Source organism: Ranitomeya variabilis, chromosome 1, assembly GCF_051348905.1.
Source record: "Ranitomeya variabilis isolate aRanVar5 chromosome 1, aRanVar5.hap1, whole genome shotgun sequence".
NCBI classification, from domain to species: domain Eukaryota; kingdom Metazoa; phylum Chordata; class Amphibia; order Anura; family Dendrobatidae; genus Ranitomeya; species Ranitomeya variabilis.
The window spans coordinates 365,282,341-365,304,129 of NC_135232.1; the positions used below are offsets into that span (position 1 = coordinate 365,282,341).

Consider the following 21,789-nt stretch of genomic DNA (forward strand, 5'->3'; position numbering starts at 1 on the left):
TTCCCGCCTCTCACCGCTGCATGCTGCCGCTTCGGTTCCTAAACATGGTGTGGTTCAGGACCTGCGATGACGTCGCTGTCTTGTGATTGGTCGCCAGACCGGTCATGTGACCGCTCACGTGACCGCGACGTCATCGAAGGTCCTGAACCACACCATCTATAGGAACGGACGCCGCTGAGGAGGTCGGCTGTCTGCAGAGGGTGAGTATAACCATTTTTTTAATTATTTTTAAACATTCTATCTTTTACTATAGATGCTGCATAAGCAGCATCTATAGTAAAAAGTTGGTCACACTTGTCAAACAGTATGTTTGACAAGTGTGACCAACCTGTCAGTCAGTTTTCCAAGCGATGCTACAGATCGCTTGGAAAACTTTAGCATTCTGCAAGCTAATTACGCTTGCAAAATGCTAAAAAAAAAACGCAGAAAAAAAAATGCGGATTTCTTGCAGAAAATTTCCGGTTTTCTTCAGGAAATTTCTGCAAGAAATCCTGACGTGTGCACATACCCTTACAATGATTTATAGTGGAAATGTTATCGGATTCCTAGCTATCTACTATGGATTTCTTCTAGCCTTTACCAGCTAAGACTTCATAAGGATAATCATGAAATGTTAGGAATGTGGTTTTTGCAAAAGTGAATATTTGCTGTTTTCTAAGAAAAGTGTATAGTTTATACAGGCACATGTCCGTTATGTTCAGCTGAGGGATGGGAGAGGATAAGGGGGAAGAAGAATATTTGTCAATTAGTTAATTGTCAACCTACTGGACCTAAGGCTACTTTCACACTAGCGTTAACTGCATTCCGTCACAATGCGTTGTTTTGCCGAAAAAACGCATCCTGCAAAAGTGTTTGCAGGATGCGTTTTTTCGCCATTGATTAACATGAAGCGACGCATTGTGACGGATTGCTACACGTCGCACCCGTCGTGCGACGAATGCGTCGTGCAGTGGCGGACCGTCGGGAGCAAAAAACGTTACATGTAACGTTTTTTGCTCACGACGGTCCGCTTTTTCTGACCGCACATGCGCGGCCGGAACTCCGCCTCCGCCTCCCCGCACTTCCCCGCACCTCACAATGGGGCAGCGGATGCGCTGGAAAAATGCATCCGCTGCCCCCGTTGTGCGGCGGGGACAACGCTAGCGTCGGGAACCTCGGCCCGACGCACGGCGACGGGCCGAGCCCGACGCTAGTGTGAAAGAAGCCTAACTTTCAGAAAACATTTGCATATGTATTTATTATTTTCTTCTCAAGAATGCACCTATGCCTTTCTTTAACCCATCAACTGTTCTTGCTGTGACCAGCTGTTATAGTAGAGTACGCCACACACTAACAGTTTCTATGGGAAAGACGCCTTGTCTCTGGAGATTGAATCATTCATTCTTTCAACACATGGAGTACCCTCTTTTTTTTTTTTTTTTTTTTTTTTTTTTTTTTTAGTAGGGTTTACATGAATCATACTTTTTGTTTCAGCCATTCATTTACTTGCACAAGGTATTCATGTCACCTATTGTATGTCCCCTCTCAAAACTAAAAAAGAAGAAAAAACATACTTTTAATATTTCCTCATAACCAAGATTCTCCATGCCCCTTAACAGTTTAGTGTATCTTCTATGTATTTTTTTTTTTTTTTTTTTAATCTTGAGGGCATTCCTTTCTTTGAAGCGGTGCCCAGAACTGAACTGCATATTCCAGATAAGGTCACACATAAGTGATTTGTATCGTTGTAGTATTACATCCCTTCCCTGAATCCATAAATCTTCTGATATATGGCAATATCCTGCTGGCTTTAGAAGCCACTGATTAACTTTGCATACATGTCTGTGATCTACAACCCAATTCCAAAAAGTTGTGATGCTGTGTTAAAATGTGAAGAAAACAAGAATGCAATGATTAGTAAATCGCCTCTAGCCATAATTTAGATTTCCGTCACCTAGCGCATATGGTGCCCATATATTATTAGTGCACAGGTACATAACTTTACATTTTATCTACATTGAGCCCCATTTGCCATGTGGATGCTCAGACACTCCAGGCCCGATTCATTACGGCTTCAGTTCTTAAGAACTCTGGTGTAAAACACTTAAAAAAGTTGGAAGTCTTTGGGCAAATCAGATGTTCTTTTCTGAAGGCCTCTTATTTTTCAGATCTAACTATTCCTGTATATCCATAGTTGGAACCTTTTGTGGTAGCTGACATTTTACTCCTTGTAAATTTTTTTTGTTTCCTTTTGTTCCAGTTTGGTGGTAATCCATTTGCATCCTTAATGAGCAATGCATCACAAAATGCAGGAAATCAACCATCGAGAACAGAAAACAGAGATCCTTTGCCTAATCCTTGGGCTCCGCAGTCTGGCTCTACAGGATCACCATCAACAGGCGGAAATGGAGGTGCTTCTACTGGTAACGGCACAGGGACCAGCACCACTTCAACAACAACAAGTACCACCTTACCAAACCTGTCTTCTGGACTAGGAGGTACTGCATAACCTGTCTACCCTTCATATTGGTTGAAAGGGTCTTTCTATATGTGTTAAATGAATATCTGTAAAACATTAGGTATCCAAGGTAAAACTTCACAAATATTATTGAGCAGAATGGGACTAGGCCGGGTATTGTAGTAGACTGGTGGGTTTTTTTGTGATGGAATATGACATTACTCAAGGTGTTAGTGTATATGAAGGTGATCCGGGGGGAAATAACTCATCAGAATTATCTTGCAGTATCCTGTAAGGAAGCAAATAAATTTACTTGTATGTAATGAATACCATCATATAAAACATTTTCCTTAGAGAGAGTGCCGCTAAAAGCCATCTAATATGATTTCAGAATTTAGAATCACTTCTGTTTGCAGACAGATATACATTGATGAAATGTTTATACTTTTTCTTGAAGCTGGAATGTTTAATACGCCAGGAATGCAGAGCCTGATGCAGCAGATATCTGAAAATCCTCAACTAATGCAGAACATGTTGTCCGCTCCCTACATGAGAAACATGATGCAGTCTCTTAGTCAGAATCCAGAACTTGCAGCCCAGGTAAGCTTCTCTTGTTTTATCCAAAACTCGCAGCCTTGGTGAGCTTCCCTTTTTTTATCAATAGCTTGAGGCTTTGATGAGCTTTCCCCATTTTATCTGTAGCTTGTAACTTGGGTGAGCTTTCCCTGTTTTATCCAGAGCTTGCACTCCAGGTGAGTGTCTCCTGTTTTATCCAGAGTTTGCAGCCTGGAGAACTACCCGTTTTATTCAGAGCTTGCGGCCTTGGTGAGCATCTCCTGTTTTATCCAGAGCTTCTCGCATTGGTGAGCTTCTCCTGTTTTATCCAGAGCTTCTAGCATTGGTGAGCAGAGCTTGCAGCCTAGAGAACTACCCCTGTTTTATTCTGAGCTTGCGGCCTTCGTAAGCATCTCCTGTTTTATCCAGAGCTTCTAGCATTGGTGAGCTTCTCTTGTTTTATCCAGAGCTTGCAGCCTGGAGAACTACCCCTGTTTTATTCTGAGCTTGCGGCCTTCGTAAGCATCTCCTGTTTTATCCAGAGCTTCTTGCATTGGTGAGCTTCTCCTGTTTTATCCAGAGCTTGCAGCCTGGAGAACTACCCCTGTTTTATTCTGAGCTTGCGGCCTTCGTAAGCATCTCCTGTTTTATTCAGAGCTTGCGGCCTTGGTGAGCATCTCCTGTTTTATCCAGAGCTTCTTGCATTGGTGAGCTTCTCCTGTTTTATCCGGAGCTTGCAGCCTAGAGAACTACCCCTGTTTTATTCTGAGCTTGCGGCCTTCGTAAGCATCTCCTGTTTTATCCAGAGCTTCTAGCATTGGTGAGCTTCTCTTGTTTTATCCAGAGCTTGCAGCCTGGAGAACTACCCCTGTTTTATTCTGAGCTTGCGGCCTTCGTAAGCATCTCCTGTTTTATCCAGAGCTTCTTGCATTGGTGAGCTTCTCCTGTTTTATCCAGAGCTTGCAGCCTGGAGAACTACCCCTGTTTTATTCTGAGCTTGCGGCCTTCGTAAGCATCTCCTGTTTTATTCAGAGCTTGCGGCCTTGGTGAGCATCTCCTGTTTTATCCAGAGCTTCTTGCATTGGTGAGCTTCTCCTGTTTTATCCGGAGCTTGCAGCCTAGAGAACTACCCCTGTTTTATTCTGAGCTTGCGGCCTTCGTAAGCATCTCCTGTTTTATTCAGAGCTTGCGGCCTTGGTGAGCATCTCCTGTTTTATCCAGAGCTTCTTGCATTGGTGAGCTTCTCCTGTTTTATCCGGAGCTTGCAGCCTAGAGAACTACCCCTGTTTTATTCTGAGCTTGCGGCCTTCGTAAGCATCTCCTGTTTTATCCAGAGCTTCTCGCATTGGTGAGCTTCTCCTGTTTTATCCAGAGCTTCTAGCATTGGTGAGCTTCTCCTGTTTTATCCGGAGCTTCTAGCATTGGTGAGCTTCTCCTGTTTTATCCGGAGCTTGCAGCCTAGAGAACTACCCCTGTTTTATTCTGAGCTTGCGGCCTTCGTAAGCATCTCCTGTTTTATCCAGAGCTTTTAGCATTGGTGAGTTTCTCCTGTTTTATCCGGAGTTTGCAGCCTAGAGAACTACCCCTGTTTTATCCAGAGCTTGCAACATTGGTGAGCTTCTCCAGGTTTTTCCTTTCTTTAATTAGAATAATTGCAGACTAATCACATCATTGTGGCACACTACAATATTTCTAATAAACACTTATGCTTTATTGTGGGTGTCCCTCTGATTCCAGTCTTCTCGGTCATATTCAGACTGTATTTGTAACTAATGTACAAGATACTCTCCAGGTGTCTTGCAGTAGTCATAATTGGGTGGCGCAGCTTTTACTAGCCTTTCAGAGTCCAATGTCGCATCAGTCGGGAGATTGTAATATAAGAAAAATGTTTGAGTAAGAGATTCTGGGGCTGCACTAGTACTTCTCATGACAATGTCTTCATTTACAGTACCTGGTGAGCCTTATAATAGCATGATTAAGAGCCATGCAGGTCAGAAATACGTGGCCTGAAATGTAATACTTGTTGTCTAAGTGCTGTCATTCAAGATTACTTGCACTATGCTTATGTTGTTTGGAGTTTAAAGGGAATATGTCAGCAGTCTTTTACTATGTAATCCAAGAGCAGCACAGTATAGGGAGAGCCTGATTCCAATGATGTATCACTTACTGCACTGTTTGGTGTAGTTTTATAGAATCCCTGTTTATTCTGATGTAGATGTAGCGGTGTTCTTAATTCTGAGCTGTGTATAACCCCGCCCACACCTCTGATTGTCAGCTTTCTGTGTACATTGTCAGCAAGCCGCCAATTAGTTGTGAGGGCGGGGTTACTGCCATGCATGTGAGACCTAGTCAGGTAGCGATAATCTGCTGATAAAACACAGATTGCATTGAAACTACTACACGCGGCACATTCCTAAAAACAACAGCAGGAACCTTTCAAGATGTCAGTTCCCAGCAATAAAGATCCACTACAAAGCTGGCATGTCTGAATATGATCCATTGAGGACAGTTAAAGAATGGATAAATGAAAGCTGCGAGCCAGTTGGCCATTTACTTTCCACATGGGTCTCCAGAATACTCCTACGCCCCGATTCATTCTGCTTTTACACCAGATGTCAAGCATAAAAAAGCTTTGAAACGTCACCAAAATTTCTCCTTAACTTATTGCCACTTTTTAAGTTTTCATACAAGTTTTATCCAGCTCGGTCAAAATGGGCATGGCTTGGCAAATTCATGACAAGTAGCTGCATTCACTGCGCTACAAATCTTACTCCAGTCCTCGCCTGGAGTAAGATTGTGGCGTGGCGCACGCATCTTCACCTTACTTGATTCATTATAAAGTGTTAGAGATGTCTCTGCACTGTGCCATCTTATCAAGACTGGTGAGAAAAAAGCTGGTCTTGAAGAATTGGGGACCTGGTTTTTTACTAACAACCATAAGGGAGCCAAAGGAATTCTGTTTTCTCTTTTAAGCAGCATGTTAACTGGCATCTGTCGTAATTGACTACATGTTACTACTCAACTCGCTCATTTCGTACAGTCATTACCAGGTGCCTTTGCTTGTGGTGTTCTCCTGTTTGTAGTTGTTTTTATTATTATTATTATTATTATATATATATATATATATATATATATACCGTATATACTCGAGTATAAGACGACCCGAGTATAAGCCGACCCCCCTAATTTTGCCACAAAAAACAGGGAAAACTTATTGACTCGAGTATAAGCCTAGGGTGGAAAATGCAGCAGCTACCGGTGAATTTCCAAAATAAAAATAGATGCTCCATACCGTTCATTATGGCCCCATAGCTGTGCCATATAGTGCTCTGCACCGTTCATTATGGCCCCATAGCTGTGCCATATAGTGCTCTGCACCGTTCATTATTGCCCCATAGCTGTGCCATATAGTGCTCTGCACCGTTCATTATTGCCCCATAGCTGTGCCATATAGTGCTCTGCACCGTTAATTATTGCCCCATAGATGTACCATAGAAAGCTGTGCCATTGCTGCTGCTGCAATAAAAAAAAAAAAAGACATACTCACCTCTCTTGCTGCCCGCAGCTCCTCAGCGTCCCGTCCCGGCGTCTCTCTGCACTGACTGATCAGGCAGAGGGCGGCGCGCACACTATATGCGTCATCGCGCCCTCTGACCTGAACAGTCAGAGCGGAGAGACGCCGGGAAGATGGAGTGGCGCCCGGCGTGTGGAACGCGGACAGGTGAATATGTAATACTTACCTGCTCCCGGCGTCCCGCTCCTTCCCCCGGACAGCTGGTCTTCGGTGCCGCAGCCTCTTCCTCTATCAGCGGTCACCGTTACCGTCATTAGAGAAATGAATATGCGGCTCCACCCCTATGGGAGTGGAGTCCATATTCATTTCTCTAATGAGCGGTCCCACGTGACCGCTGAACAGAGGAAGAGCTGCGGCACCCGGAGACCGTGGGACTGCAGGGACAGCGCCAGGAGCCCCGGAAGCAGGTAAGTATGCCTCAGCCCCCTCACCCGCCGACCCTGCCGCCGACCGTGACTCGAGTATAAGCCGAGGGGCACTTTCAGCCCCAAAATTTGGGCTGAAAATCTAGGCTTATACTCGAGTATATACGGTATATATATATATATATATATATATATATATATATATATATATATATATATATATATATATATATATATATATATATATATATATAATGTGTGTGTGTTTATTACATTATGCATAACTGCTTTGCTTTTTAGATGATGCAGAATAATCCACTCTTCGCTGGAAATCCTCAGCTTCAAGATCAAATGCGACGGCAGATGCCTGTTTTCCTACAGCAAGTATGTTTAAAGTGGTTGTCCCGCCATTAAATATATTCATGATATAGATTATAACAATGAACAATTTTTGTAATTTACATGCTGCAAAGAAAAAAAAAAATCGTTGACGAGTGATGACATTTTCTTACATTGTATAGTGCTGCCTGGTGTTCAAAGGGTATAGCAATGTGTGTATTCACCTAGAGAGTGTGCTGGTAGGCAGAATTTTCACTCATATTGTCCCAACATTCCCTGCATCCTGTGCTTATTACTCACTGTCTACTATGAACTTCTGTACACTCTCAGTAGAAAGGAGACTGACTTTTTAGCTTCACAGTGAGCTCAGGATACCCTGAGAGAGGAGACCAGTGAGTGTTCAGCTTACCCCACTGCTGGATTTACAACACTGCTCATTACCTCTATATAATGTCATGGTCATATCATGCCAACTTCCTACATCGGATATAGAAGAAAACATTTCAAGGGTTATCCAGGACTTCTGTATTTTTTTCATGGGAACTTAGACAGGCAGTTACTAAGTACCTGCCTCTTCTGTCCGCTGCCAATCTCTACTGGCTCAGAGTGGTCATAGATCGTGCTTGTTGGCGATTTTGTTCTTTTCGGCGCCATCACGACAAAAGAGCAGTTTCCTTTCCACTTTGCTCTCTTGACTGGGTGTCTCTGCTGATTGACAGCTGGCTCTCCGCTGCATGACTGTGAGGAGCTAGCTGTCAATCAGCATGATGTCGGCAGTGACAACTTTCAGTTGTGCAGACCGGCAGAGAAAGAGCTGCTCTGCTGATAGGTTAAAAGAAGCAGCATGAGCTGTACGTAGCTGCTCTATGCCAGAAGACTGGCACCACAGAACAGCAACCACCCCATAAGAAAAAGTACAAAAGTTTTGGATACTCCTGTAAGTAAGCTTTCTCAACCTTTGCAGAAAATGTTCATTTTCCCTAAAAGCTATAAAAAGCAATTTTTGACAGTAATAATAATGTCCTTTATTTCTCTTTCCACAGCTACTGTGCACATGTTTAATTTGATCTTAACGTCAGACACTTTTTAATTTGACCCTACTTTTAGATATCCTGCAAGATAAGTTAGCGTAATTTAGGGGACAGTTGGAAGAGAGTATTGACAGCAAGATCAGACTACAAAGGGTTTGTTTGTAGTCTGTTACCATGGAGACACATAGTATTTAAGAAAAGTACTGTTCTTTCTAAAGCAGACCTATCTACAAAGTACGGTAGTTTCATTTTTTTTTTTTTACTAGATATGAGAAAGCAGTAATAGGTTTGTTGCTGCAATCATTTAAATTGAATACTAGATGTTTGGCCTAATTTTTCCAATAATCATTGATTATTACCTTTTCCTTTTGCCTTCAAGATGCAAAATCCTGATACATTATCTGCCATGTCAAACCCCAGAGCAATGCAGGCTTTATTGCAGATCCAGCAGGGTTTGCAGACTTTGGCTAGAGAAGCTCCTTCACTTGTTCCAGGGTAAGTTAGAACTAAATAATATAAAAAAAAGTACAGGTTTGTAATAAATGGCTACTTTACAATAATACACATTTGTTCTGAATGATCTGAATATATTTTACTTGTCTAGGAATCAATGAAATTCCCTGACAAAAAGATGGCAACCGGAGTATAAATATATGGCTGGTTGTAGTGAATGAGACACAGACTATATAACTCTTCTTATTCCCCATGTTTGGCCCCAATAAAATATAAACACTTAGTGCAGGCACCGTTCCAGAGGTGTCAGCACTCGTTCCCCGGGACTCTCATGAGGTTGTTATGACACGTGAGCCCAGTGCCCAATCAGCGCTGGCGTCACTGTCTTCTCCTTCGGACGTATATGTAATCAAGGGGAGGTCAGACAGCAGCCACAGCTGCTGAAGGAGACAGTGACGCCAGCGCTGATTGGGCACTGGGCTCACGTGTCATGACCTCAGGAAAGCCACAGGAGAGCGAGTACCGACACCATTTGAACAGTGTTGGCACGGCAGGTGAGTATATGAGTTTTTATTTTATCGGGGCCAAACATGTGGGATGAGAATGGGTTGTCCTAGTAGTGAAGCAAAGTCTTAAGTGTAATTTTTTTTTTTTTTTCTGTTACATCTAGGACTACTGGTTTGGGTGGTATTGGGGGCACTGCCAACCCAAATCCTGCACCTGTGAGCACTTCAGGGTCATCTGAGAGCGCAAGTCCATTGTCTGGAATATCTGAACCTGGTCACCAGCAGTTTGTACAGCATATGCTTCAGGCCCTTTCTGGTGCTAATACGCAGGCAAGTAGTCCGACATCCTGTGCAAATGTACGGTTCTTTGGTGTTTAGAAAATAGGGATTTTTGTGTACTCAACGTAAAATCCTTTTCTCCGAGCCATTCATTGGGGGACACAGACCATGGTGATGACAATGGAAGCAGTTTCCTTCTCTCGCTTTCATAACTTTCATAAATGCCCTCATAACTGTGGGAATACAATACCACCTTGGGAACAAGGGACGGGGATGGCCTAAGGGCAACCTTGCCTTGATGGTTAATAGGGGAAAAAAATCTGAAAGAACAGAGCGGCTAGCTCCTATGACTCGTCAGGATGAGGAGATGGCAGAGAAAAAAGGGCGACCTTCCCTGATAGTAAAGTCTGTCCGGATCAAAAGGAGTCTACTGTAAGACTCCCAGGATCATTATGGTCTCAAAGATCTAACAGTATGCGATAGGGAAGAACCACATGTGAAGACTCCCTGCGAGGAAGTCCATATTTGCTGTTATGTTGCAATAAGACGGAAAAATACTAGTACCGCAAACGAGAAAACCTGACATGGTCAATGCGGATCTCTCACTGGGGCCCTTCCTGCTTCCGAAAAGATCTCGGAAGTAGTGGAAGAGGGGTTAAGGAAACTGGTACCATGGAAGAACCAGAGCATGCACTGCGATGGCTCTTGGATCTCGAGGCCGAACCCTGAACTCGAATACATTGGCGTTCAGTCTGGACGCCATCCGACCTACATCTGGAGTGCTCCAGAGAAGACAGATCTGATGGAAGACTTCTGGGTGAAGTTCCCACTCACATGAGGCGGGACCCTGACGGCGTCCGCTGCCCAGAGTTCTACTCCTGAGATGTGTAGTGCCGAGATCACCAAATGATAGATCGTGGCCCAACAGAGAATGTGAGGTACCTCGGCCATGACGCCTGACCGTGGGTACCTGCTAGATGATTGACGTATGGCACAGACGTGGGATTGTCCGATTGAATCGGATGGGGTGACCCGCTAGAAGGCAGTGGACCTGCTGTAGAACTAGCTGTACCGTTCGGATCCGCAGAACAGTGATCAGGAGGAGAGGACTGGCATCGGTAGTCACTAATAACTGGAAGAAAGGATCTTCCCTGCATAAGGAAGGAGCTCAGAGACTATCCTCTGAAAGCCTGATTGACATACAGAAAGCGAGAGAAGGAAACTGCTTCCATTGTCATCATCATCATCATGGTCTGTGTCCCCCAATGAGGCGTAGGAGAAAGAATACATGTCTATGGACACAAAATGTGCAAATCTAGCTCTTGAGTTTTGTGTGTGTGTGTGTGTGTAATATACACTCACCGGCCACTTTATTAGGTACACCATGCTAGTAACGGGTTGGACCCCCTTTTGCCTTCAGAACTGCCTCAATTCTTCGTGGCATAGATCCAACAAGGTGCTGGAAGCATTCCTCAGAGATTTTGGTCCATATTGACATGATGGCATCACACAGTTGCCGCAGATTTGTCGGCTGCACATCCCAAAGATGCTCCATACAAGGCAGGATGGATCCATGCTTTCATGTTGTTTACGCCAAATTCTGACCCTACCATCCGAATGTCGCAGCAGAAATCGAGACTCATCAGACCAAGCAACGTTTTTCCAATCTTCTACTGTCCAATTTCGATGAGCTTGTACAAATTGTAGCCTCAGTTTCCTGTTCTTAGCTGAAAGGAGTGGTACCCGGTGTGGTCTTCTGCTGCTGTAGCCCATCTGCCTCAAAGTTCGACGCACTGTGCGTTCAGAGATGCTCTTAGGCCTACCTTGGTTGTAACGGGTGGCGATTTGAGTCACTGTTGCCTTTCTATCAGCTCGAACCAGTCTGCCCATTCTCCTCTGACCTCTGGCATCAACAAGGCATTTCCGCCCACAGAACTGCCGCTCACTGGATTTTTTTTCTTTTTCGGACCATTCTCTGTAAACCCTAGAGATGGTTGTGCGTGAAAATCCCAGTAGATCAGCAGTTTCTGAAATACTCAGACCAGCCCTTCTGGCACCAACAACCATGCCACGTTCAAAGGCACTCAAATCACCTTTCTTCCCCATACTGATGCTCGGTTTGAACTGCAGGAGATTGTCTTGACCATGTCTACATGCCTAAATGCACTGAGTTGCCGCCATGTGATTGGCTGATTAGAAATTAAGTGTTAACAAGAAGTTGGACAGGTGTACCTAATAAAGTGGCCGGTGAGTGTATATATATTTGTTTTTAACATCTGTTTGCCTTTTTTTGTTAATTTTCCATCACTATCTATATAAATATTTTAAAAAATATTTAGCAGTTTCCTCTATTTTTCCCAATATTGAGTCTCAAAAGGGAGGAGGCTTCTTGTTCTGAAGAAATTACTTTTCATTGATTGAAATTTTCTTTTTTGTCTATTTTGTGGATAAAATGTACAGTTTTATTGTACTCACTGTAAAATCTTTTTTGTAGCCTTCATGGGGGGAGGGCAAAAAGGAACCATGGATTGTATGCTGCTACCTGAAGTCTGACGACAAAGATTAAATCTTAGGGAAAAAAAAGCTGATTCCTCTCCAACTGGCCACATCTGGGCAGCAGACGCCCAGCTATTCAGTTAGTGGAAAAGCAGTGGGAGGAACAAAACCCAATATCTGTGTTCCCCAATAAAGGATACGAGAAATCGGAAAACAGTGGTAGCCCTAGAGACAATCTGACTTCTGCCAGACCATACCAATATGCCCCACAAGGCAACCAAATGTCTGAATGCAGCCGAGATAAACGGATTGCTGCAAAGCTCTGACTACATCAGATTGTGTATGGCTACGTTCACATTTGCGTTGTGCGCCGCAGCGTCGGTGCCACAACGCAAACAAAAACGCATGCACAACGCTGCGTTTTGCGCCGCATGCGTCCTTTTTTTGATTGATTTTGGACGCAGCAAAAATGCAACTTGCTGCGTCCTCTGCGCCCGGACGCGGGCGCCGCAGGGACGCATGCGGCGCAAAACGCAAGTGCGACGCATGTCCATGCGCCCCCATGTTAAATATAGGGGCGCATGACGCATGCGGCGACGCTGCGGCGCCGACCGCAAATGTGAGCGTAGACTAAGAGCCTCTCCTGGAGAGGCGAAGGAGAGCTATCGCCTCATTAAGGAAAGGCAAAGAATACACTAAAGCCATATTCACACATTCAGTATTTGGTCAATATTTCTCCTTCGCCACATTGGGGGACACAGGACCATGGGTGTTATGCTGCTGTCACTAGGAGGCTGACACTAAGTTGAGACAAAAAAGGTTAGCTCCTCCCCTGCAGTATACACCCTCATGCTGGCTTCCAGAGACCCAGTTCAAGCTTAATCTCCGTAGGAGGCACACTGGATTTAAACCTTTTTAATCCGGACGAAGGGGGCGACGGATTCTTTCATGTTCCGATCTCCCCCGAACCAACAACAGGCGAGCACGGGAGTTTTACCTCTCCGTTCCCTCTCCTGCGACGTGGGAAGCCACTGCCTGAGCTGACCTTTTTGGGCGACGGGCCCCTTCACGGGCACCGATCTCCCCCCGATTTACAGACGAGCACTGGTGTGTTACCTCCAGTATCCTCTTCTGCAGCCAGGCCTTTATTGCCGGACATCTGCCCTGCCCACCAGGTTTCTCCCTCGGCTGTACAGAGGCACTATTCCACTGTGGCGTCCGTGCAGCCCCCACTGCATCACCACTGAAAAAGAGCGGATGATGGAAGGAGGCGGACGTTTCCTCTCCACCCCCCTTTCGTGGGGATGGTGGATGGAGGCTCCCCCAACCCTGCACCGTCCCATTTAGCCCGGGCACCTTTATGGGGTAAGTGCAGATGGCGTGCGCCCCTGCCGCTGGGTATGGCCTAGGGGTCGTTTTTTTTCTATGGTGGTCACCTTTTCTGGGGGGCTCCTTAGCGGCAGGATCCTTTACATAGCGCCGCGAATCTTTCCCCGCGGTCCGCGGGTGCGCGCCGGCCGAGGCCAGAAATTTAGTCCCCGGCTTCGGCCCTTTCTAGGCCGCACTTCCGTAGGCTCCGCCCACTCCACGCATCATTCCTACGGCCCCGCCCACGCTTCTGGCGCTTCTCGCTCTCTGCGAGACTACACTTCAGAGTCTCGGCAGCCATCTTCCCTCTGCAGCACGCAGCGCCGGCCGGTTTTTTCTCTCCCCCACGGAGGATCTCTTCCTTCTCCACTCAATTGCGGGGCTCAGGACCGGGTAAGGAGACGGCATTATCTGCTTCCCTGCAGCGCTACCCCTCAGCTTCCTCATAGCAGCTTTGTTCATTACATTGGGGTACAACATGTCCCAGTCAAGGGGTAAAAAGGTCACTAAGGTTCATTCCACTTTTTTCTCTGCTTGTACCACCTGCCAGGCTCCTCTTCCCAGGCCTCAAAGCTCCCCGTTCTGCCCAACCTGTGATGCCCAGTGTGCCCAGGAGCCCCCCGCCGCTACCGACCCCAGTGTCCCTAGCCCCCCTGAGTGGGCCACGTCACTGTCCCAATCCGTGGCTTCGCTAGCTAAGGCGATTGAATCCCTTCATGACCCCTCTGGGGAGCGGGGCGTTCGTTTTCCTGGGTTAAGAGACCCCTCCACCACAGGGGAATCATCGGCCAGCAGGGGCCGCTCTCACCCACAGGAGGTTCGGACATCCACAAAACTGATCCGCACTACCTCTCCTGATCATTCACCACGCCATTCAGCCTCCAATAGCTCCACTTCTCGCTCACCCTCCCCAGGGGCTAGAAGCGATCACGACTATGAGTCTGAGGCGTCCATGGACCCGGATTCCCCGGAGTTCCGCTCAACTGTTGACTCCCTCATTGAGGCTGTCAATCATGCGCTAAAGATTAATGATGACCCTAATTCAGCTCCGGATCACGCAGTTTCCTTCACTAGAAACAAGCGATCCCATAAGGTGTTCGCCTCCCATCCGGATTTTCTAGAGATAGTTCGGAGGCACAGGGAGCGACCGGACAAACGCTTTACGGGCAAAAAGGCCCTGGAATCTATATATCCTTTTTCCTCAGAGCTGGTTAAGGATTGGACGGAACCACCGCTGGTAGATCCTCCGGTATCGCGTTTGGCTACCAAAACGTTGTTATCAGTACCTGACGGGGCATCAATCAAAAATCCCATAGAACGCCATTTGGATTCCCTGGCGCGCTCAGTGTATGAAGCCTCAGGTTCCTCCCTTTGCTGCGGCATGGGTCGCCAAAGCAATGGTTTTCTGGGCAGATACTCTTGCACATTCCATTCAGGACCAGGCTATTCCGTCTGAAGCGGCGGACCTCGCCAAACAAATTGCTATGGCGGCAGATTATGTGATGTACGCATCTTTAGACGCTGCAGACTGTGCGGCAACCGCGGCTTCAAACGCCGTCGCAATCAGGAGAGCTATCTGGCTTAGAGAGTGGCGTGCGGATTCCTCCTCAAAAAAGTCTCTGATTTCTCTCCCCTTTCAGGGCGGACGCCTATTTGGAGAAAAATTGGACCAACTTATCTCCGATGCTACAGGGGGAAAAAGCAAGTTTCTCCCTCAACACAGGCCAAAAGCTGCTTTTCAGCGCCAACAGCATTTTCGTTTTCGCCCCTTTCGTGGTGGCCCTTTCTGGTCCAACTCCACAGCATCGTCTAGATCAGAACGATCTACACGCTCAGACAGAGACTCTCGGCCTTCTTACAGACCTAATCAGTCCTGGCGAGGAAAACCTAGACAACCCAGAACCAGAGGTTCTAGACCTGCCAGATTTCCTTCACAATGACTCGGGGAGAATTCCAGTCGACACCACCGAGGTAGGCGGACGCCTGCTTCTTTTTCGTCACGTCTGGCTTTCCGTCATACACGACGAATGGGTCAGAGACCTGGTGTCTTCTGGTTACAAAATAGAATTCTCTGTCTCCCCTCCAGCTCGGTTTTTTCCCTCTAGTCTCCCAAGTTCGAGAGCTCAGTCACGCGCTCTTTACTGCGCCATCGATTCCCTCCGCCAAAATGGGGTCATCATTCCGGTTCCTGGAACACAAGAGATTCATAGGTTTCTACTCAAACCTCTTCGTCGTGCCAAAGAAGGACGGGTCCGTGCGCCCCATCTTGGACTTGAAGCTCCTAAACAAGCACGTAAAAGTACGGCACTTCCGGATGGAATCCCATCGGTCGGTCATTTCCTCATTGGAGCGAGACGAATACCTAGCATCAATAGACATCAGAGATGCTTATCTTCACATTCCAATCTTTCCGTCACATCAAAAGTTCCTCCGTTTCGCCATCCAAGAGGACCATTTTCAATTCAAGGCCTTACCCTTCGGTCTTGCCACAGCACCCAGGGTATTCACGAAGGTCATGGCGGCTGTCATGGCCATCCTGCACTCCCGGGGAGTGGTCGTGTTGCCATACTTAGACGACCTTCTGGTCAAAGGTCCATCTTTTCATCCCTGCGAGGCAAGTGTCCGCATTACGTTGGATTCCCTTTCGCTCCTAGGCTGGTTAATCAACCTGGACAAGTCCTCCCCTGTTCCAGCTCGAAGGATCTCTTTCCTGGGCATGATCCTAGATACGTCCAAGGGGCTGGTCTTTCTTCCTCGGTCCAAGGCTCAAGCGCTTCAACAGGGGGCCCGGACGCTTTCTCGCCCTTGCCTGCAGTCCATTCGGTTTGCCATGAAGATCCTGGGGAAGATGGTGGCCTCAATGGAAGCGATTCCCTTCGCCCAACTGCATCTCCGTCCCTTACAACAAGCTCTACTGGACAATTGGGACAGGAGTCCCTTTACCCTCGACCGACCATGCCCTCTGTCCCCGCGGACCAGGCAAGCGCTCACGTGGTGGACTTTGGAGTCAACTCTCCACCAGGGGAGGTCTTTTCTTCCGATCCATTGGCTGGTGGTAACCACCGACGCCAGTCTCCTCGGTTGGGGAGCGGTGTTTCTCCACCACACTGCCCAGGGGCGTTGGTCGATTCGGGAGTCGAAACTTCCCATAAACATTCTGGAGATCCGTGCTATCAGGTTTACCCTGAGACGTTTTCACCCTCTGCTCGCGGGTCACCCAGTCCGAACACAGTCGGACAACGTCACAGCTGTGGCGTACATAAACCATCAAGGGGGCACCCGCAGCAGGGCGGCGATGCAGGAGGTCACACACATTCTCCGTTGGGCCGAGGACAACCACTCCACCATTTCCGCGGTGCACATTCCGGGTGTCGAGAACTGGGCGGCGGACTTTCTCAGCCGCCAGGGTCTCGCCTCGGGAGAGTGGGAGCTCCATCCAGAGGTTTTTCATCAAATCTGCCTTCGCTGGGGGACTCCGGATGTGGATCTGATGGCGTCCAGGCTCAACGCCAAAGTCCCCAACTTCATAGCGCGTTCTCGGGATCCCCGGGCCGTCAGGGTGGATGCTCTGATATTCCCATGGCACCGGTTCCGATTCCCGTACGTGTTCCCCCCCACTTCCTCTGTTGCCGAAGGTGATCCGAAAAATCAAGATAGAGGGGATTCCGGTGATCCTTATCGCCCCGGATTGGCCGCGTCGCGCATGGTATGCGGAACTAGTGCATCTCGTATCCGACGTTCCCTGGCGGTTTCTCCCAGCAGGTCATTTCCACCATGATCAGAGCTCGCAAGACGTCTTCCGCTCGCATGTACCACCGCACCTGGAAAGCCTTCTTCTCATGGTGCAGGCTCCGCGGTCGTCCCCCTCTCGTTTTCTCCATTCCGTTCAATCTGGAATTTCTCCAGTCCGGCTTGGATTCTGGCCTGGCGCTCAGTTCCCTCAAGGGTCAGATTTCAGCGCTGTCGGTGTTGTTCCAGCGTAAGATTGCTACTAACTCGCAAGTCAGGACCTTTATTCAAGGGGTCTCCCATGTGGTTCCCCCCTACAGAATGCCACTAGAGACCTGGGATCTCAATTTGGTCCTGAGCGTCCTTCAGGAACCTCCGTTTGAACCTCTGCAGGACGTCCCACTATCTATTCTCTCATGGAAGGTGGCCTTCCTTGTGGCAGTAACGTCTATCAGGCGCGTCTCGGAGTTGGCCGCACTTTCCTGCCGGGCGCCCTTCCTTTCCTTCCACCAGGACAAAGTAGTCTTGCGCCCATCTCCCGCTTTTCTCCCTAAGGTGGTGTCATCTTTTCACCTTAATGAAGATATCATTCTTCCCTCCTTTTGCGCACAGCCAAAACATAGGGTCGAAAAGGCCCTTCACACTTTGGACGTGGTACGGGCTCTCAGGAGGTACGTTTCTAGGACTGCCCCTTTCCGCAAATCGGATTCCCTCTTTATCCTCCCTGAGGGTCACAGGAAGGGTTCAGCCGCGTCTAAGGCCACGATAGCCAGATGGATCCGATTGGCTATCCAAGAAGCTTATCGGGTCAGGGGCAGGCCTATCCCGGCGGGGGTTAGAGCTCTCACTACTCGGTCAGTTGGTACTTCCTGGGCCATTCGGCACCAGGCGTCGGCGGAGCAGGTTTGCAAGGCCGCGACATGGTCTAGTCTGCATACTTACACAAAGCACTACAACGTCCACACTCATTCTTCCGCAGATGCGGCCCTTGGCAGATGTATTCTGCAGGTGGCCGTTGTGCATTTATAAGTCAGATGGTACACAGAGTTATTTGGTTGTATTGTTCCCCACCCAGGGACTGCTTTAGGACGTCCCATGGACCTGTGTCCCCCAATGTGGCGAAGGAGAAATAGGGATTTTTGTGTACTCACCGTAAAATACTTTTCTCCGAGCCATTCATTGGGGGACACAGCACCCACCCTGTTAGCCTTACGGCTCGTTACCTTTTTGGTTCTTGACTTTCTCTGACATGTTATACTCTAATGTTATGTATTATATTGTTATTAATCTCCTACTGCTTTTGCACTGAACTGGGTCTCTGGAAGCCAGCATGAGGGTGTATACTGCAGGGGAGGAGCTAACCTTTTTTGTCTCAACTTAGTGACAGCCTCCTAGTGACAGCAGCATAACACCCATGGTCCTGTGTCCCCCAATGAGTGGCTCGGAGAAAAGGATTTTACGGTGACTACACAAAAATCCTTATTTTACATCAGTATTTTTAAGCCAGGAGCAGGAGTGAAACAGAGTAAAAGTATACTAAATATGTCACCACTTCTACATATGTCACCCCCTCCTGGCTCTGGCTTATAAATACTGAGGTAAAATACTGACCAAATGCTGAACATGTGAACATGGCCTAAGGAGATAGGAGGGATCCGAACACCAGACCACTCTGTCCAGGAGAAGGAGAGACACAGGTGGGAGCCCCCATTGGAGCCTCTCCTGATGGAAGGGATTGCTAGTGAGGAAAAAATCACCCTGCTGGAAAGCCAAAATGGAAAGATATCTCTGGTACGAAAGCAGTGGGCTGAAAGGCGTCCCAGACAAGATTGAGGCCCCGCAAATCGGGTGCTAATACGGTGGCCCAAGTTCACCCTGCCCAGGCAGGCAGTCTTGACCCGTGACCTACAAGTCAAGTTCCACTGGATTAGAATAGCCAAGGCAGGAATCTGGCCCTTGGGAATCAACCCTGGCTCAAAACAGGCATGCAAAAATTAAAAAGGAGCATCCGACAGGTTCTTGCCTATGAACAAGAGAATTTCTAAATGTAATGGTAGAAACGTGACGTGCAGGGCCCTTGTTCTCTAATCCTGGTCAGACAAATCCAAAGCCTTCCGAACTTCAGACCCAACAGTCCTGCCAGTAAATGACATGGCCAAGAAATTGGGTAGAAGAGGAGATCTTTGGGAATCTGCAACGAAGAACTGGAGTTCTGGACTCGGTCTGAAGAATCACGAGCTTAGCAGGCATTCAAAATTTTTATTGCAAACTGGGAAAGGAGAATCCTAGACAAAAAAACACCAGTACACAGGCAGAGATGCTTACCTGTCCAAGGCCTCCAAACAATTGCACTAGCCAAGGTGCAGCGGACCCAAGTTAAGATGGCAGATACACAGGTGCAATAATACCGATAAGGCAGCCACCCTACAATCAGGAATTGGCCACTTGGTGCACCTGTGCAAACAAATAGTCTGTATATGGCGTGTTCACACAGAAATGCAAAGTATATGGCTCAAAGCCTATTAATAACACCATGTAGCGGGCTAACCACGGGTTGGCAGCTTAAATATAGCACTGCCCAAGTCCCCCATAGGTCTTCTAGCATCTCGTACTGGTGGGATGGTATCTGCCCACTGCAGCAAATCACTGGCCGCAGTGGTGAAAAAACACCTTGCTGGGGAACCTGATGAGCAGTGCTATAGAGAAGGTATTCATTATTTTTATTTTTATTGCTGGTCTTTTCTTGATGTATAAAAAGTGGTGGATGTTTAATGGTGCTATGTTTTCGCCCAGATATATTATTTGAGTAAATCTAAAGGTAATTATAGTGAACTACTTTTTTCTCTCTCGTATCTTTAGAATCCAGAAGTTCGATTCCAGCAGCAGCTAGACCAGCTCAGTGCAATGGGATTCCTAAACAGAGAAGCAAATCTACAGGCTTTAATAGCAACTGGAGGAGACATCAATGCAGCTATTGAACGACTACTGGGATCCCAACCATCATAGCGACCCTTCTCAACACAGAAAAAAGTGTAATTTATTTTTGATAATGGCTTTTAAGTCCCGATAAACCACCTGCTTTATTTCAGTTTGACTCCTGGAATTCATTGTCCTTACAAACTAATGTTGGATGAAGTGCAGTAGTTATCTGAACTGTGGGAATCCAAGCTTTTTCATTTGAGCATATTGCATGTATCACAGGCCACCTCTTCCCTATGCTTTATTGCTTGTGATTTTACTTTTCTTTCTACATTTTTTTTCCTTTTTTTTTTTTTTTTTCAACGCAATTGGTAAACAGGTTTCAACTAACCGTTTCTTAAGTCGAGTCATTTGCTTTAAATTCCTAGCCTTTGGTAGTAATTTATATAGAATACAATAACTATACAGAAATGAATAAGGTTCTAATTAGTGATACAGAATCGCTTTTTGTGACCTCAGCATGTATTTTTGATAGCATTACGCTGTCCGATTCATACTGCTTGGTTTTCATTTAGCGTTCTACTTTTCTGTACCTTCTTTACCCCTCAAACATTTGCATTTTTCAGCAGGTAGTCATAACTGCGCACCCACACACCGGATAGGGTAATCCATTATGTTTAGAAAATTGTGAATTTAGCAAGCATTCAGAAAGAACTGTCAAGGTGAAAGTTACCGTAGCGGCAATATTCCTATGGACAGATTGTAGATTTTAGTAGAAGCATTGTAGAAGAGAACACACATGTCTTCGACAGCAAGGCCTTTTGTGGTGGCCTCCCTTTTTTTTTTTTTTTTTTCCCCTTTTTATTTTTTAAACATTAAGTAAAGTCAAAACTTGACCCGCAATCTTGCCAAGTTTGTATTGACACAAGCAGGCAGCACCACAGTCCACTTCTGTTTCTTGTGACTTGATTTCCGGATGCGAGAAAGTGTCATGTGCTCTAATAATTTTTAACCACATTGTACAAACTGATTATCCTGCGTTTTTATTAGTCGTTCTCTCTCCTGTGCACAGGTAATAAATAAATGCCAACAAGTCTGTTTCCTTCTTTTCTTTTATTTTCTGTCTCACTCTATATCTTTTCAGATTTTTTATTTATTTTTTTTGCAGCTTTACAATTTTAGATAGAGAAGTTTGTTTTACAGAAACTGGAGGAACTTCATCTAGTTCAGTACTAAATACCTTGTTGGTTCCTTCACACAGACTGTTATCTTAAAGGGAGTCTGCCACTCCCAAAATGGCAATTAACCCCTTCACGACCTTGGATTTATCCATAAGTCCAGGCTTGGACATATGGATATGCACAGGAGCTGTGCACACACAATTACCGCTTGGTGATCAGCTGATATCAGAGCTGACACCCGTCACACATTGCTTTCACTAACCCCCTAAATCCTGCGATCAATATCGATTGCAGCATTTAGAAGGCAAGCAGACAGGGGGTCCCCCTCTTTCCTCTGATCAGCACCCCACGCAACGCTCTCGCTGGGGCCGATTGTTGCCATGATGACCCGATGTCGTCATGACAACATCCGGGTCACCAGACTAGCAAGTTGGTTAGATATTGCGCTGTGCATGATCTAACAAACTTGTGTCGGCGCAGTTACAGCTGCGATCAGAGTTTCTGAAGGTCAAAGTCCCATAATGGGACTAAGTTTAAAAAAAAAAGTTGCAAAAATA

At 46.6% G+C, this 21,789-nt stretch overlaps 1 protein-coding gene and 1 long non-coding RNA gene across 2 annotated transcripts in view; one reads left to right on the forward strand and one right to left on the reverse strand.

The window, feature by feature from the left end:
- Nucleotides 1-21,144, forward strand: part of UBQLN1 (ubiquilin 1) — a 50,487-nt gene extending 29,343 nt beyond the window's left edge. Inside the window, exons 6-11 of the mRNA XM_077248982.1 lie at nucleotides 2,240-2,477; nucleotides 2,895-3,037; nucleotides 7,232-7,315; nucleotides 8,681-8,796; nucleotides 9,425-9,590; nucleotides 19,992-21,144. Of these exons, the coding sequence (XP_077105097.1) occupies nucleotides 2,240-2,477; nucleotides 2,895-3,037; nucleotides 7,232-7,315; nucleotides 8,681-8,796; nucleotides 9,425-9,590; nucleotides 19,992-20,138 (894 nt within the window). The 3' untranslated portion in view covers nucleotides 20,139-21,144. The remainder of the gene's footprint in view (nucleotides 1-2,239; nucleotides 2,478-2,894; nucleotides 3,038-7,231; nucleotides 7,316-8,680; nucleotides 8,797-9,424; nucleotides 9,591-19,991) is intronic.
- Nucleotides 1-21,789, reverse strand: part of LOC143759844 (uncharacterized) — a 279,692-nt gene that overhangs the window by 112,413 nt on the left and 145,490 nt on the right. The window lies entirely within an intron of this gene.